We start from the raw sequence: 19,213 nt of genomic DNA on the forward strand, positions 1-19,213 counted from the left end.
TCAAAGATGAGCAAGACCCTTCAAAACCACAAACTTTCTTATTTAAGGGGGAAAAAGTCCTTTCTATGTCCAAAAATAACATTAAATTAAGATTTTTGTTTCCAATCATTTCAGAAATTGTGGCTTTATTTCCTTGTCTGAGTCATTTTTGGATGAAGTACACCATGATGAAGCAAGTTTGCGCTGTATTTTAGTAGGTCAAATTATTAATCAGAGTCTGAGCAAAAGGGGAATCTAGCTTAACCCCTCCATTTTGCAGATGAGATGCCCCATTGAGTGACATTTACTCGGTTACTCAGCATGAAGCAGAAGAGCCCCGTGCCAGAGACACTCCGTGCTCCCAATTCCCACCTTGTTGCCTTTATTTCTCTTTCTGTGTGTCAGACAAAGCCTGGAGTCAAGGTAAAGACTGGAGTCAAGACTACCTTTGTGTATGTCTGGGTGCTGCCACTCATCCACCTTGTAACCTAGAGCAAGTGATTTTTCTGAGCCACAGTGAGCTGCAGTTCCGGTAGGTGCAGACAGCAAATAATAATAGTACCTGTCTCACCGAGTTATGGGAAGGAATAACTGAGTTCACAGAGGAAACATACTTGTTTCAATGCTTGGCCTGCTGTAAAGTTCAGTATATATGTTGAAATAATTTTTAAAAATAAATTGATAAGTGTATCTTTATACAGAAAAAAGAAAAGAAAGAAAGAAAAAGGGGAAATTCATGCTGCAAAAGCAAGGTGTTTTTTTTTTTTAAATCAGTCATTTTTCTTAAATGAAGGAAGGAATTCATACTTTGTATAACATTTAAACAGACATAGTGGGGGTTGCCTTTGAGAGGAATAACTGGAAGGTGGCAGGAGACAAGATCCCTGAACGTAACCCTTTATTTTAGACTGGTTGTTGGCAATCTGGTTTGATTATTCAATACAAATTCATCAGCTGTCAAATTTTGTATTTTACTATATTTTTCATTTGGTATCATAAAATATTTATTGAAATTCTTAGGAGAAATGATTTGAACTCTGATATGATTGATGAAATTATATTATTCTATGAGAGCCTACTATGTGCCAGACACACTTCAAAACACTTTGTAGCATATAAAATTATAGGATTATATTAATATAAATGATATTATTGCTTTATTCGGTGTTGACGAATATTTCTATATATCAAAATATTGACCATGTCATATCAATCATGAATTTGTAAATCTGATATTATTGTAATCTGCTTAATGTAAAAATTAGAATTAATTCATCAAAATACAGAAAACTGCTACTCGAGTCCTGGCTAAAGTAATGTGATACATAAAGTTTAAAATGAAGTATATTAATCTGTTGGCTTTGTAGTTAGATTCTTATATAAAGGAAATTCTCTATCCAGACTATTTAGTTCCCATAGTTCTGGATAATTGATTATGGTTAACTTTTAGTGATTATCTAGTGCCTTTAAACAAAAATCCAACTCAAAATAGCTAACATATTCCTCTGGCATTGGATAAATATGGCTATCAATTTTTGTGGGATTTTTTTTCCTACAGAATTTCCTGTTATTTTAAGGGATTCAATAGGACGTACACACATAAAACTGAAAATTATATTACTATAGGGAAACTGCTTTGTGCCTTTGAGAAGGAACTCTCTCGCTAACTTAAGGACTATATGTGTGTAGAATAGCTAACATTTTCCTCCCAAGAAATGTCATGCATGCAGTTAAAACACTCTTAAATTGATTAAGGATTTGTTATGTATTTCCAGAAGCACTCAAGAGTACTTTTATGGTTATAAGAGTAGAGTGCATTAGAATGCCAGAAACCAGCGAATACGCTAGAGGCCTTCAAAACCATGCCCAACATTCCTGACTTTACCATATAAACATGTGGGGCAGCCTGGAAAAACAAAACAACCATCCTTCCCCCATGGTAGGTGAGGCCCACCATGATAACACTTCAACTGGCTTGAATATTAATTTGATACTTTTTCTGTTAGAAGTAATTTTTATTACCTAGCAAATGGAATAGAGAGGTAATAAATATGACTGATACTTATTTCTCAAGTAAAGTATTGTTTTACATCAGGTCCAACCAGTTACCTTTATTCTTTTTGGAAAGTGTATTATACAACTACCATGGTATTTTGCCTATTAATCAGGAAGCTGAAAAGCATTTTATAAATGTTGAATCAAAACTCTCACTGCTGTGAGGGAATTAAATTTCAAGCAATATACTCCTTTTATGGGGTGAGAAACTGAAGTATGGAGAAATTACAAGGTTTTCCTAAAGCTGTGCATTGAGTCATGGTAAATGTAGAAATTGACAATTCTGTTTGCCTGACTTAATCTGGAACTTCATGAATTTAAAGTTACACATTTCCTGACATGTGTCTCAGGAGTTTTTTATGTAGTAATTTGTCTGTTCATTGATGACTATATTTTTAAAAGAATGTTTTGGTGAGAAGCAGCTTTAGGAACTTTAATATTATAAATCTGTATATCAAAGATACTTTCTTCAAAAAAACTCAATTCATTTTTTTCACTATCATAGCAAAGAAATTAAAACATCAAAACAAAAAAATTGATTGTACAAGGTGTGGGCTGTGCCGTATTCATGCGCAGCACCTGAAGCTCCTTCAGGAGCAGGTATAGCTTGTTCAAGTGCTTGAATAAGAACTTGGTTGAAGGAAGCCCTAGGTAGGACAGGCATATAGAGTGGTGGTGACCAGGAAAACCCACATCTCTCTTTTGGAACATCTGAAGGACTGCTGTCCCCAACTCCTGCTGCTGGGTGTCTTTGCATTTGGTTGATTCAAGAGGGGGTGAATTATTCTACTTCTTATTCCATCTTCCTGAGTTTCGGTTCTCACATTTAAAACTCTTATTTAGTGTGTCTTTTCCTTACTGGTTTAACCAGTATTTTCCCTACCTTTCTTCACGCTCTTCATTCCTTTCCCCAAGTTTGAAGGGTCATATTTAAAGCAAATAGTACTTCTCAAGATCAGACCTCACCCCTCCTCACCTCTCACTATTTCTTTATAGTAACTGAATAGCAGGGTCTATAAGTAACTTCAAATGAGGGGTCTCTGGCACTTCCCCAGGCACGGCCCCCTGGACACCCTACAACCGAGTCTCCAGAGAACGCTGGATGCCCTCTCCACCACCCACTGCCACTGAGGGATTAGTGAACGACTTCTTCAGTTTATTTTCTTGTTCTTTTCTTTCAGACGTGGCTTCCGCTTATGTAACTCCCCAGTTCTTCCCTTGGAAAGTGCTTTCCCCAGGAGGCTTTGTAGGCCCCAGAGCAATTTTGCACCCCCTGGAGCCCAACTCACAGCCTGGGCACATCCAAGTATTAGACAAACCAAACAGTCTTGTAGCTTAAATATGATTTTTTTTTAAAAAAAATTAGTTTTCCTGAAGAATAATTCGGCTTTAAACAAAGAAGCAAACAAATAAAACCTACAGTCTTTCCCACAGGAGAATTCTTACTGCTTTCAAAATTTATTGTCATTGATTATCATTTCAACTAATTAGTTTTCCTTCATATTTTTGTCAGGGTATAAATGTGATACTTTACCATAAATTAATGCTGACCCTCATTAATATAATGTCAATGTGACTTAAAAATAATGATGCACTATGACCTCATTCATATCTACCTTCCATTTATTATATTTCCTAGGAAACTATGCTTTTGTGGCTGATTGGACTCTCCCATAATCCCTATTGAGAAACAAAGATTTTTTTTTTTTTTAATAAAGATGTGGTCTGATTAACCAAGGGTACTTATGGAAAACATGACTTAGGGGGTGACATGAGTAACAACTTGTTTGTGGTATCTGCCAAACATACGAAAACAGGATTCAGTTTATGCTTTATGACTCCAGCAGGCAGACCAGAAAGTAGAAGTTGTGAAATATAAGTTTTTTGTTTGCTTTTTATTTTATTTTTTAGTTGCAGTTGGACACAATGCCTTTATTTTATTTATTTTTATGTGGTGCTGAGGATTGAACCCAGGGCCTTGCATGTGCTAGGCAAGCACTCTACTGCTAAGCCACAACCCCAGCCCTGAAATATAAGTTTTTAAAGTAATGTAAAAATAAAAGAAAAGAAAGAGAAGGCCTATTACTTAGGCCAACGAGCTCTAAGTAATATGCCTACAGAATAATGGGATTACCCTGTAAATAACCCTCCTATTTCAGTGTTCCTCCTGATTCCAACATAAAGAAATAGAACTGTATGGGTTCCATTTACACTCATATTCATTCATTCTCCCTCTCTCTTTCCTTCTCTATTCTTCTCCCTTTCTATCTTCCTTTTACTCCCTTCCTGTTCAAGTTTGCCCTTAAAATTAAAACAGTCAGCAGGAGCAAATGGCAAATGGAGTTCAGCCACAGCTGCACATTTATTTGAGACATTGCTTTCTGAATCTTATTTTAACCCTTAGAAAGTTCTTTGTATTTTTACATGCTAAAATGGCAAGGTTTTTTTGTTTGTTTGTTTGTTTATTTATTTATTTTAAATAAAGTTGACTCTACTCTGAATGTACATAAAAGCCAAGAAAGATAGATGATTTTTAGACTCTAATGCTACAGACATTTTCTTAGAGGAAAGAACAGGGCAATGACTTTTATACTGTAGTTGCTACCAGGAAATTTATTGAAAGGAAAAAAGATATTCAAATATTGACAGATGTCTAAATTAAAAACCTGGACTAAGGAAATTCTCAGGAGGCTAAAATTTTAGGAAGATCAAGAGCATTATATTTAATTAAATCATTAACTGATATTCACTATAAGCAAAATTAAAATCAATAACTTGACTTAGTTACTCCCTGGAGCTCAACTCATGTTTACTTTGTTATATTGGAGCTCTCTCCTGCCATAATCAAAAATATGATTTTAATATGTGATATCTTAATTCCTGTGAAACTGATGTTATGAAAAAAATGGAGATGAAAAGATATACTGGTGTTTTTGCTGTCATTGTCTTCACTTATGAAGAAGAACATTTACCCTCGAGTTCACAAATTGTTTCTTTAGCTGTATCTAATTTGCTATTTAAGTAGTTCATTCATTTCTTTTCAAAAATTTAAGTGCATTTTTTTTAAAAAAACCTGATTATATAGTTCTTTTCCAAATTTTGCACTTATGTGTGGTTCCTTTAATTTTGTTTCTATTTCTTTTGACCTATAATCCTCTAAAGTATCCTTGAAATAGAGTGCTTTTTGATTATTCTATCATCTAAATTCTTACTTGCGTAATTCTCCTGTTATTGCATTTGTTGTATACACAATGCTTTTTTTTAATGTAGTTTATAATTTTTGATCAGTTTCTCTCTGAATTATTTGTGTGCTCTAGAATTTTGCATTTGCTTTCTTTGAAGTCTAGGGATTTCAAGCCTGTAGGTCAGTCTTGATTCTATTTTATTTTTGTGTTTGAGGTTTTCGATACTACACAGTGAAAATTTAGAATTTACATTTGTTTAAGGCTGAGGTTTTGATTTATTTCAAGTTCTTATTTTCTTATATTCCCTTTCCAAATGCTCCATCAAACAGCCAGCATTATTGCAGAGCCTGAGGGTGGGCTGAGTTTTCTAACAAGCTTTTAAAAACAAGCTTTTCTGACTCCTTCTTGTGTGAATTGACTCTTGCTTTTGCATCCTGCCCATCTCCAGAAACGAAGATAAAGGCAACAAAAACAACAGCAAGAATGCAAATGTAAACACAAATTTTCCTCTCAATTTTTCCACATGAACAATTTCTCAGGAATCACACTGCATTCCTGAGAAATTTGCCATATGCAAAATGAATCATATTTGTCTTACCAGTGAAGCTGTATATTTTCTATGTCCTACTGATTGAATTCTCATATTGTCTCTTATATTCTCCTGTTCTCCAGGCTTTGAGCTATAACATCAGTCCAGCTCCTTCTAACTTCTCACTTGGAACATGGCAGCAGCCTTTTAAGTTGCCCTTAACTCGATGTACTGATCATCTTATTTTTCAGAAATCCAAAGTTGATTTGTTTCCCTAATGTTATCACATAAACCATTTTTATTTGAGGTTTAGGGCTATAAAAATGTAGTGATAACCAGTTGTCTTTATTCCTTAATATTTTATGCTTTACTCCTTATTTTATCAATTTAAAACTTGTTAGCATCTCATTAATATTGATGGCTTATTCCTCTCATGCTTTTGTTTTCCCTTCTTTCACACATACCCAACTCCAATCCTGTTATGGACCATATCATTATCTCAGTATTAAAGAAACCAGTCACAACTTTGACGTTATGTAGAATAACAAACTGAAAGTGGTAAATGCTAAAAACTTACGTTATTACTCACTTTGCAAGCTTCATCTGAGTTCAGAGGATTGGTAAGACTGGTCAATTTGACTACTAATAAAATATCGATGATTGATGCAGCTCCTAGAAATTGCTAATTGGTATAAGGTTAACAAGTGAGCAGCGTTAAAATTCATTATATTTGTGCAAGAAATTACATAGGTTTTAATCTATGGACAGTAAAGAATATTAATATCTTTTCATTTAGTATATGAAGAACAAAATATAAGTGCAGAGATTATTTTCCATGCTCACTGGTAATCAAAGTGTGTGTGTGTGTGTGTGTGTGTGTGAGAGAGAGAGAGAGAGAGAGAGAGAGAGAGAGAGAGAGAGAGAGAGAGAGTTTTTAAATACTTTATTTCACTTAGTCCTAGTGAAATATAAAGCAGATGTTGGTATTTTCCCTATCTTGTGGATGAAGAGAATGATATTTAGGGAAATCAATACGCTTTTCCCAGGTCCTGCAGTTACTCGGTGTTAAAGCAGGAATTCACATGCAGAGTTGCTACGTGGAGTCTCCAAATTTATGTTCCTTCTGACAGAACTCTCTTTTATATTGCTAGGGTTTTAGGCTTTAAATACTAAACTTGGGAGAGCTATTCTTAAATTGTTTCAGAATGTGACACATTTTCCTCAGGAGGGGCATAAAATCATCAGATGTGTGTTAAATAATATATATAGTCACTTAGCCTTCATCAAAAAAGGCTCTTGGTTACATAGAAGAGAGATTTATGCCTAAGAAAAAAAACAAACTGCTTCTGAGAAAGGTTTGAATGTTTTCTCTTCTGCCAGGCTGGAAGATAATCAGTGGTGCCATTACAGTATATGCAAAATGCCCAGCAGTATAATTTCAGAGTACTGGTGAGACAGGAGGCAGTGTGAGAGAAGGGCAGGTGGTCTTCAGAACATGGCTGAGCATTCATGAAGTCAACAAAAATTGCTTAGGCTCTGTATTCTTTCAGATGTCTCTCTGGGACAATTCAGTTTTAACTACTTCTGTGTTTTCTAGGCTAAACACCATCAGCAATTAGCAAGAATGAACAAAACAGAAAACCTTGGCTGGACCTGCTTGTCAAAAGTTCAAATGATCATAATTTATAATTTCAGAAATATTTTTTCTACCAAGTGAACTTATAAAGATGACCTACATAATTAGCATGAAGTTGAGCTTGTTGAATTTTTTTTTAGCATGAGAAATATTAATCTGTTATTTAGTATTATTGTTGTTACTTATTATTATTTTGTAGTGCTGGGGATCAAACCCAGGATCTTATACATGTAAGGCAAGTACTCTACCATTGATTTACACCCTAGCCCTAATCCCATTAGAATTACTATTTAAATATTTTGTGTGAAATGAACCATTTCACCAAATCCGTGTTCTACCTTTATAAATAGTTTAAAAATAGCTCAGCTGCTAGTTTGTAGCTTGGCTCCATGAAAGGAACTTGATGTCAGGTAAGGTGCTCATTACTATTCATCCAGATCTGTTTCTTGGACACCTGTGCTGCTTTCCTTTTTATGGGCAGGGAAGAGAGTCACGTGCATGGTCAAAGAATGATCATCTCTACCTCTCCTAACAGTCAGCCATAGAATTGGAGCTCAGTGTTTGTGCCTTTGGCTTCTCTCTCTGGCATGCTGCCTGAGCAGTTGGGGCCAGCTAGTGGCTGACCCAGCTTCACAGCCCCATTAATGTAACATGGAGGGCACTGTAGGTAACTAGGTGCAGAGAAGCTATAAAACTCTTTTTGAACTGCTGCTCCCAACCATATTCTCTCCAGAATGCAATGAGAACGTAAATCGATAGACTTCCTATACAATTGTGTTTTATATTAGGCAACATGCTTAATAAAGAAGAAAATCTGAGTCAAGATTTGGTGATAGCCATGTAATCCAGGAAGAATTGGGCAACCAGGCATCAGGAAGAGCAGAAAATAGACTTTAGGGCTGAGAGGATCCAAGTGCTTAGATTTTCCAGGGCTTTCTTGCCATCTCATTTTTGCTTCTCTTTCTGGGTGAGTTCCCTTCTGTCTCTCCCTCCTGACCAGCTTTTTCCACATGGTGAAATGAGCTCCCAAGTTTTACAGTGTAGAGGTTTTGCCATTGAAGTAGTAACTTGAAATTTTCCCAGGCCCATGTTCTAAAGATGAATCATCAGATACAAGTAATTTGTTATAACCGGAGAAACCCGGAAGAACCTACGTATTGGGTTAAACTGAATATAGATCCACATGATGTATATGTATGTAAGTGTGTGTGTGTGAGTGTGTGTGTGTGTGTGTGTGTGTAATGTGCATAATATACTCTAATGTGAGCAAAACTCAAGTTTTGATTTTACAAAATATGCTTCTGAAAATTGATTATAAGTTTGAAAATCCAAATGCCTAGATGAACTATTCTGAATGTTTGAATGTAATGCAGGGGGACCTTACCGTGTCCCAAACAATTCCTCAGGTGCAAAGATTCGTCACAGTCCCACCTAGCTTAAGGGGACTGTATCAGAGGTCATGGGTAGGACTAACCAGGTACATACTTCCCCATCCCAGGATCTGAACATGGGCTGAAAAAAAAAAAAAAGGCAGTCGTGGTCTTTAAATTTTTTCCTAAGGATATAATAGGTGATTAGAGCTAGGGGTCAGGGGTGGACATAGTCAGAGTCTCAGTATCTCTCTCTCCTCTCTCTCTCTCTCTTGTTTTTCCTGCAGTAAGAGATAAGGATAGCTTCAACTGTGCTTGCACCCTTCCAGACACTCCTGATGTAGGTACAGCCTTTAGCTGCAGGTGAGTGTGATGGTGAGACAGGGAGAGAGAATGGCAAGGACAATGAACAGGGTCTATGGGGGAAGGAAGAGGTCTTGCTCGGAATTTCCACTTTGGGACAGTGGCCTGGGGAACAAGTATACCAGACTCTCCCACCCCCGCCACCCCATGACCCTTCAAGGGACATTTTGGCAGAGGTGCACTAAATACTACAACAGCTGCAAGTAGGACCAACTGAAGAATTTCTGGCTTATCCCGAGGGTGGAGTAAACTCTGAGTGTAAGAAAGTGTAGTTAGACCTACACTGCAGAACTGTCACTCTGACTGCATTGTGACAAGTGATTGCCAAGAAGCAGGCTTGGAGGGAAGGAAACTGTTAAAAAGCTGTTGCTGCCCCTGACCAGGCAACGAATGGCCCATGATGGCCTGGACTCTTCTAGGCAGGGTGGAGAGGGAAGCATGGAGGACTTCAAGTGTGCCCTGAGATATATCGAGGAGACTTGGTGACTCCCAGGATGTGAAGAGTGAGTGGCAAGGAATCAATGACAAAGCTCAGGTGTCTGGCTTTAATGGTGGGGGAAGGCAGTGCCATTTGTGTGCACAATCCAGAGGTGCCAGTGTTCCCAGGTGCAGCTCTGTCCTCTTCCCACGCCAGCTTGGGCATAGCGATGAGATCCTCTTCATATCCATGCTTCAGCCAGAGTAAGGGGTCATCTAGTTTTTATTATAAAGAGAGAGGATTAACTTCATATCACAGAATCACCTCCATCCTCTTATCATTCTCTAAGGCTGTGTCCATTGCTGTTTCTACCACCAGGACAAGCCTGCTATGTCCCAATGTCTGAATATTGTCTTAAAATTCTATACATATGTGTATGTGGGTATCATATTATATATCTGAATTAGAAGAATGGTTGAATTTTTTACTCCAATTTTCCAAATTCAGCAGAGTTAAAGAAAAGGATATGATGCATGGTCTCTGTATTGAAAACCTAACTGCAGGAGTGGCTAAGGTTGCTCTCACTCCCCTTTAAAATTCACCTTTTCTGGGAGAATAGCCTTGAGATAGAGCTGGGAACTAGATTACTGCCTCATAAAACAGCATGAGGTTACTGTTATTCCTTAATTTTATACCTTTATTATAAGGTAATACTTTTCTTACTTGATTTGAAGAATGTTCTCATCCTCTTCTCATATATTTGTGAAAAAATGTTAAAGGATTTAGCCTAATAACCACTGTTAAATTATGATGTAAAATAACACTGGGCCTGCAATTAGCCTAGGTAGTTTTACTTGGTTCAATAATATAAAAATCACTAGGCTCATAATATTTTAGTACCTTAGCCGGTTTGGCAAAGAATGCAATTCATGTTACTGTTGAGAGTCAAACTAAGTAACAATTAACCTATATTTCAAGGAAATATAAAGCAAAATATTATGTTATAACATGAAACATTGATGCAAATAACTCCCCAACTGGACCATTAAATTGTGCTGATGATTAACAAAAAAAAAAAAAAGGTGGGGGAGTGGGGCTAGTTTTTGTTTAATTCTCTTATGCCGTCTTTCCTGAATTCTTCATTTTAATTTTGCATGAGTTGACAACAATACCAAGAGGGATCCTTTTGAAAAATCATCACTTTTTTTTCCCTGATAATCAATTTCTGTAATTTAATTTCTGTATATCCTTTCTGGAAATATTAGATTTAAACGTTGATCACATCTTAAAAATAATTTCAGTGTGATAACTGTATGCATGTTGTGGGTAAACTGTGTCCCCTACGAGTCATGTTTAAGTCCTTACCTCTGTACTTGTGAAAGAGACCTTATAATCAAATTAAGATGAGATCATAATGAGTTAGGATGGTCCCTAGTCCAATGATTGGTATATTTAAAAGAGGAAAGAAATTTGGACACAGACACATACACACACACAGAAAGGCGTGATGATTAGGCAGAGATTGGAGAGATACATCTGTAAGCCAAGGAATGCCAAAGATGGCCAGCAATCCCCAGAAGCCGGAAAGGGATGAGGAAGGCTTCTTTGTCTTTATGGCCTACCAAAGGAGCAGAGATCTGCCAAACTCTTCATTTAGTATATCTCCTTTACAGAACCATGATGGAATAAATTTCAGTTTCTCAAAGTCACCCAGTGTGTGTACTTTGCTACAACAATCTTAGAAAGCGAATGCAGCATGCTATGTTTTAAAATACAATAGGTTTAAAAACTACTATCAATAACGATTCATTGAAAGTTCAGTTTAGGTCAGATGAGTAGGAAATTATCTGGTAAGTGATTTTTAATATTGAATTTTAGGAGAAGTTAAAATATTCCATTTAGTAAATAGTAACTTCTCCCAATGTTTTCCTTCTTATTGTCCTAATACAAAGCTAAAAGTCAAGTGGAGCCAATCATGTACCTCAAAATGTGAGAATAAAGCAGATTTTTCCTGAGATAGTCATTTATTTGAGGCACAATTTCTAGAACTTAAATTATCTGTCTGTGTATTCCACTTTTTTCATTTGCATCATCAGATATATTCTGTACCATTCCATGTGTCATTCATTGTGACGTTCAATCAATATTTATTATACACTTAAAATTTGTCAGGCACTGATCTAGCGCTATAGATAATTCTCATAAATAAGACTGACATTGTTTCTACTTAAAGAGATTATTCTGGCTTTGAAAGTTAATCTTAGAAAGAATCATAGAGGTCATTTGCAGAGTCTACTGAGAAAATTCATTTTCTTTATGTCAAAATTTTAACTGACCCTCAAAGCCACTTTAGCATCATTTGATTTTGTTTATTCAGTATCCTTGTATAATGGGGAGAAATAAGATTTTATTTATTGAACAGACAACATAAAACATCTGAGAGACTGGAGGAAGGATGTGAGACGGGCAGCTGTTGTCAGGCAGGTCAGCCTAGTGGCCTGCACTCACTATGATGTGCATCACACACAAGGTGACCCTGAGCCAGCGTGGTGCTGGTCATTCAGCCTGGGTGTCGAGCATAGGACCAGGGACTGAGAGGTTTGCCAGGAAAGGAAGAGCAAGTCAGGGATGAGCAAGAATCAGGATTAGGTGAAACCCAAATGTGAGGAAGAGTGAGAGGAACAAGATGGAAACATGAGCTAAGAGGCCCAAAGTTGGGTCTTTTCTGTCAACATTTCTTAGCCCACCCCTCTACTGCTGCACTCTTCAATATGGTTAATAATCCAGTTTACAACCTCTGACTCTGTTTTATATGTGCTTTGAAATTGTACTTTTCTTCACAGTGTTGCTTTTCTGGTTTTGAATATTTTAAATAACTATCTTGCTGAGACTATGCACATTAAATATACATAAGTTAATCATTTTCTGACTTTTAAATCTAAAAGACATACACACACACACACACACACACACACACACACACAAACGCGACACTTTTGACTTTTGACCTGTGTCTCTGTGTTTGTGTACATGTATAAAACATGTCAGTATTCACATTTTAAATTCCCCTTGTGATTTTTAAAACATCTTGTATTATAATAAGAAAAGTTGCAGGTTTATTGCAGAAAATACTACAGGGCATTAAATAAAAGAAATTAAAGCCATGTCTACTTGGTGATAGTAAGGGATATGTAAATGGATATATGAGAACTGAACAAAACTTCTGATATATTGAACATTTAACAAACTGAATTAGTATCTGTTGTTTTGCAGATTGGAATACCTCTTTTCCACTTAAATTCTATTTTCAGAAAAATTTGATGTCACTAAACATTTTTTAAAATGTGATTTTAATGATTTGTATCTATGCCTATGATGAACACCTTTTTAACCAAAATCTTTTTTTCTTGACTCTCATTTCATTTTTTAAAAAACAGAATTTAGAGGGCTCCAGATGTATCGTTGCTGTTTTAAATTGCATTTCATTTATTTGTGAGTTTGACAGAATTTTCATAAGGCATGTCTGCCTGCCTCTCTTTTTGAATTGTAAGAGCTCTTTATATATTAAGGACATTAGAACACATGCTTGATTTAGTGCAGATATTTCTTCCAAGATTTTCAATGTACTTTTTAATCTTGTTTGACTGTGGGTTAGAGGATGAGGTTATCTTCTGTTGCTACTATTATAAAATTTATCTCTATCTGCAAATTAAGAAAGATTGCCCTTTTCTTTAAGAGTTTGTTTAAAGTCTTAAACTCTAATTTGTCTGGAAAAATCTTAATGTATGGAATAAAGATTAACATTAAAAAATTACTTTACTGATTGTCTCACTATAGTTTATTGACTAAATCTCTTTCCCATACTTTTTTGTAAGTTCTTCTTTTTCTTAATAGTCTTACTTTCATTCTCTTTTAAAAATTGGTTATGTATATTATAATATTACATTCTTTGTAAGTGAGAAGGTTCATTTGGCAATTCAGACAAAAATTTTATTATAAAAGCTGTCATACTAAAATATACACTAAATTTTCTCAGTTTACATTATGTACTTTCAAAAGTGAATGATTAATACAAATCCTTATTTTTAATCTATTATTTGCTTAATGACAGGCCTTGTTATGGTTTGGATGTAAAGTTTCCTCCAAAAGCTTTTATGTGAGACAATGCAAGAAGGTTGAGAGGAGAAATGATTGGATTGTAGCCTTAACCTAATCAGTGAGTTAATCCCTATTGGGATTAATTGTGTGGTGACTGGAGACAAGTAGAGAGTGGCTGGAGGAAGTGGCTCATTGGTGGCAGGGCTGTGGGGTATAAATTTTGTATCTGGAGAGTGGTATCTGTCTGTCTCTCTCTTTTTGCTTCTTGATCATCATGTGAGCTGCTTCCCCCTGCCACAATCTTCTGCCATGATTTTCAGCCTCACCTCTAGCCCCAAGGAATGGAGCTGGTGGTCTATGAATGGAGACCTCTTTAACTGTGAGCCCTTAAATAAACTCTTCCTTCTGTACAATTGTGCTGGTTGAATTTTTTAGTCACAGCAGTCAAAAAGCAGACTAAAACACAAATTGGTACTGAGAAGTGGGGTTGTTACTGTGACTGTCCTGACCATGTGGTTTAAAATTTTTGGAGCTGTTTTGGAATTGGTGGAAGGAATTTTGAAAGTACTTAGCAGTACAAGTTGGAAATGCTTTAAGTTGTTGTAAGCGGAGCTTAATGGCTAATTCTGTAACTCAGAAGACCAGAATGCCACTAGGACTCTGGACAGTGAAAACAGGGCTCAAGAGGGTTTAGAGGAGAAGGAGGACTCTTGGAATTTGGAGTACAGGCTGTTCATATTATGCTCTGGCTGAGAAGTTGTCTGCATTTTGCCCCTATCCTAAGACTGATTTGAAAAGTGATGGATTTCTTAATCTGGTGGAAGACATTTCTAGGCAGCATAGCATCCAGAAAGTGGCCTAAATATTGCTGGTGGCTTTTAGCCAAGTTTATTGTGATAATCAGGAGCAGAAAGCAGAGTAGAAAGATTTGAAAAACATGGACTTAAAAGGTGGGAGTGAAACTGGAGTTAAGGAAATTGCAATTGTTAAAGACATTACCACCACTTAAGAAATGCTAAAGACTGCCCAGAGACAAAAAGAAAGAGGGCCTCAGGGCATCTCAGGGGGTTTCAAGAACCTAAACTCAAGGGAGTAAAAGTGAAACTTCTCTGGAGAAGAGACCAGTGGGGAATCCTTATTGCACAAGGAGTCCTTGGAAGTTTTTTTCAAAGTGCTCAGCCACCCAGACATTTAGGGTCTGCTGCATCCAGGGTCCCTGGAGGTTTGGCTGTTGCTCAAGATGGGGGCAGACCTTGGTGTTAACCACGTGGTGCTGGTTCTGCAGGAATGCAGGAAGCTGGAGTTAAGGTGTCCTGGAGGCTTCCACCGAGATTTCAAAGGAAGGCCTTGAAAGCCAGGCAATGTGTGGCAGAGTCGGAATCCCTGTTGGGCACTCCCTGAGAAAGCAAGGTGTGGAGATTTGAGAGGGAAGCCAAAACTGCAGTAGAGACACCCAAGATCAAGAAATGCCAATAATGTGGGACATCCTCGTAGGAAAGCTGCAAGAATTGAGCAGAGACAAGTCAAGAGAGAGGCCAATTGGGCTACAACCAAGAAGGCCACAGGGTTGGAGCTACACAAGCCCTTTGGGGAGGGCATCATGCCATGTGCTCCAGATGTTGAACACAGTACTATAGGACTTGTTCAGTCTTACTTTGGTCTCATCCTTTTTTTTTTTCCTATGTCCCTATTTTTGTGAATGGAAATGTTTTCTCTGTACCTCTCTATATAGAATACTTGTAAATTGCTTTTAATTTTACAAGAGTTTACAAAGCGAGATTGCCTTGAGCTTCACAGAAGACTTTGAACTTGAACTTTGATCAATCTTGGAACTGTAGAAACTATGAGAACTCTTGTGAATGGACAAAATGTATTTTGCAATTGTGAGATGGTTGTGAGCTTTTGGGGGTAGAATGGGTTGAATGTTATGTTTTGGATTTGAGATATCCCCTGAAAGCTCACATGTGAGAAAATGCAAAGTTTGGAAGAGAAATGATTGGGTTATAACTTAAACCTAATCAGTGAATTAATTCCTAATGGGATTAATTGTGTGATGACTGGAAGCAGGTGGGGTGTGGCAAGATGAAGTGGCTCATTGGTGGCAGGGCTGTGGGGTATATATTTTGTGTCTGGAGAGTGGACTCTCTTTCTTTCTCTGCTTCTTGATCATCATGTGAGCTGCTTTCCTGTGCCATACTCTTCTGCCATGATGTTCAGCCTCACTTCTAGCCCCAAGGAATGGAGCTGGTGGTCTATGGATGGAGACCTCTGAAACTGTGAGCCCTTAAATAAGCTCTTCCTCCTCTACAATTGTGTTGGTTGGATCCTTTAGTCACAGCAGTGAAGAAACTTACTAAAATAGACGCTCTTGTCAAAATAGTGTACTAATTGCTTAGGGTAGACTGTGTCTTCAAAGTTGTCTTCAGATATTTTGTTTATCTAAAAGATTCCTGAGGGGGCTGGGGTTGTAGCTTAGTGGTAGAGTGCTTGCCTTGCACTGGGTTCGATTCTCAGGACCACATGAAAATAAATAAATAAATAAATAAGATAAAGATATTGTGTCCATCTACAACTAAAATAAATAAATAAATAAATATATGATTTCTGAGTAGTTTTTCACATACTCCAATTTTATCATGATATTATTTAAAAGGTTTATATTCATATCATATATGGAGACAATATTAATGAATTTTTCTTCTCAAAAATACTTCTGCAAATTATCAACTATCATGCTAAAGTTCAATATGTTTTGATAATTTTATAAATGAAAAAGAGATAACCTTTTCCTTTTTCCCTTTTTTTTTAAAATTTATTTTAGATAGTCCATTTTTAATTCAAGGAAGCTGCTTCTACTGGGGAGTGGCAGGAGAAGTGAGAAAACCACATGGAAGACTCCCAGGATTTAAATGAACAATCAGTAAGTCTTAATTCAATCTCAATCACAAATAAAAATTTTAAAAAATTATTGTAAGACTATTCAAAAGCATACTTAGAAGAAATATATTTTAAGCCGTAAGGCTTTTGTTTGTTTGTTAAATCTATTTTTTGTTTATTTTGTAATTTCCTTGCGACTCCATAAACATGTTTGGAGATGTACACTTTTTCTGCTTAATGATGCTGTCACATTTCAAAGTCTCCCTTGATTCTCCCTTTGGAAAGCCAGTACTTGAAAGGCTACAGTTGAAGTCATGCTATGTATTTTCAATGGTCTAAATAATTGTATGCTTTTTTTCATTAGGTTTTATTCCTGATATACCGAATAGTTTTTATATTGTTGACTATCAGAAGTTCAATACTAGAAGGTATATTAGTAGCCTGCTTGTTGCTCATTTTATGAATGAAAACCATCATTCTCAAGGCCCTTCCTTATTTCACTAAGATTTATTGTAGGTTCAGGAATGTGCCAGTTTGGTGACAATCCTTTTAAGATTGATTTTCCAAAGGGAAAGATTTTTGCATGGCCTTTCCTCCTGTCTCATTAGTAGTATCTTCAGGACACTAGCTCTTTAGTGTGTGTAACTAGAGATACTGGGAGAGTCACCATGGGGGACTGTCATCCCCAAGCTTTTCTGCATAGGGACTACTAGCAATGTCTCAAAGAAGACGATGTGTGTTTATCAAGAGTGCTTCCTGCAGATTGATGATGAGCTCCATCAGGCAAAAGAGGATAGTATAGTGGTGTATAATAACATGGTTCTACAAAATGTATATGGAACATTTAATTTTAAAATAGAGAGCAAAGTATGTTTTGGTGCATCCCTGCTATTCTGAACTGGTTTAATATGTTTTTTAGCAGGTGTTGTATTTTAATTTTAATATAGACATGAGCATGGTCTAATTTCATTATATATTATATTGTTATTTATTTTGTATTGCATTGTTCTAGGAAAACTGTAGCAAACAATGCTATGGAACTACTACTGTGAAACGATGAAATCGGTCAAATGGTAGAGATGTTATTCTTGAACATTTCCTGTTTTAGGAAAGTAGATAGAAATGATTATTGGGAGGCAAGGGCTTCAAAGCAAGTTTTTTTAAAATTTTGGTTATTGAGTTAAATAATGATTGTATGGACTCTAATAAATGGATATTGGTCATTATGATTGCTGTCTGTCTCCCCCAAGTTTCTGGATATGTATGAGTCTTGCTAAAATCAGAGGTCTTCAAGTGTGACCACGTACTTGAAGGTGTATAGTGAATGATGGAACATCATAGTTGTGATGCTTTGTAAGAGTGGAACTGTCAATCTGTACTTTGCTCTAATACACTGGGGCTCACTTAAGAGGGTCTGCGTATGGACGTGTGTACATGCGTGCATATTGGGTGACCGTTTGTCCCTGTTTTCCAAAGACTTGGGGGTTTCTGGAGATATGGAACTTACAGTACTAAAGTAAGATGGGTGATTCGGATTGTTATTCTAGGCTGTGTACATACTAAGAAAGTTGTTTGGTTTTAAGCAATTGGGGTTAAAGAGAATATGGTTTTATATTTGTTATGAGTGTGAGGTATTACCTGAGGTTCTTCATATCACCTTTCATAAAATAATTCCCAGAACTTGAAAATCAAATATTTAAAATATCTTTAGGATCCTTCCAGTGATATTTTAGGGTTGCCATTTTTTAAAGTATGTTTTTAAAAAGTTCCCACTTATGTTAATGTGCAGCCATATTTGAAAATCAACTATCTAGGGTAATTTTCCTAGCCTTTCAGCTTAACCCTATTTCCTGAATTTGGATTTAGAACATATATACCAACATATTCATATATAAGTATGCAAAGTATACTTAAAACTGCTAAATAACCTTCCCATGTTGGCATGGCTGGTAAGTGGCAGAGTTGGGACTTCACATTGGTCTTCTGACTCCAAGTCCAAAGCTCTCTCCATAACATCAACATGCCTGACCATTTTAGGGTATCTTATTGTGGCATTCATCACTATAGAAATATTTTAAAAAGACCTAAAAACTCCTTAACATTGAAATGATTGCTATTTGAATGAATTATTTAAATGACCTTAAATTTTGTGGATACAGTGATGTCTCCGAGCTTTTCAAAAAATAATAGTATTTATTGAGACAGAAAATAAATGGGAGAAGAATTAAAATAAAATTCTTTGTATGAAAAGGAATCTAATTAGATCATAGTTATTTTAGTTTAAGCAGAATTTTTTCTTTGGGCATATACACAGCAGTATATGGTACATGAATACTCCATCTAGCATTTTATACACACCTTCTTCAATCCATACTATATCCTTGAAATGAAGTTCTAAAAGCCACCATTTGGTAGCTGAGAAGAAACTATGACTTAGACAGTGTCAAGGTCAAACAGCTGTTAAGTACTCAAGATTAGAATTGAACACATTTTTTACCTGGCCCTAAAGCCTGTAAAGATTTTGCAAGATACAACACAGTATGGTAGTTAAGAGTTTGAGCTTAAAATCAGACATTGCCTGATGAATGCTTTATAACTATTGGGAAATTACTGACACTCTTTCTCCTCTTTAGAGTGGGGAGGATAATAAAACGAAATTACTCATAGTGCATACACTAGAATCACTGGATAAATGCTAGCTAG

The 19,213-nt window shown here is 36.3% G+C and overlaps 1 protein-coding gene across 12 annotated transcripts in view; it reads left to right on the forward strand.

Moving 5' to 3' along the window:
- The window catches only part of Eya4 (EYA transcriptional coactivator and phosphatase 4), a 270,189-nt gene that overhangs the window by 13,866 nt on the left and 237,110 nt on the right, over positions 1-19,213 (forward strand). For all 12 annotated transcript variants that reach the window (XM_058581339.1, XM_058581342.1, XM_058581337.1 and 9 more), the window contains one exon: positions 16,455-16,553. In XM_058581339.1, the coding sequence (XP_058437322.1) occupies positions 16,521-16,553 (33 nt within the window). In that variant the 5' untranslated portion in view covers positions 16,455-16,520. The remainder of the gene's footprint in view (positions 1-16,454; positions 16,554-19,213) is intronic.

The sequence above is a fragment of the Marmota monax genome, unplaced genomic scaffold (assembly GCF_021218885.2).
Source record: "Marmota monax isolate L192 unplaced genomic scaffold, Marmota_monax_Labrador192_F-V1.1 WCK01_AAM20220418_F8-fsc00030, whole genome shotgun sequence".
NCBI classification, from domain to species: domain Eukaryota; kingdom Metazoa; phylum Chordata; class Mammalia; order Rodentia; family Sciuridae; genus Marmota; species Marmota monax.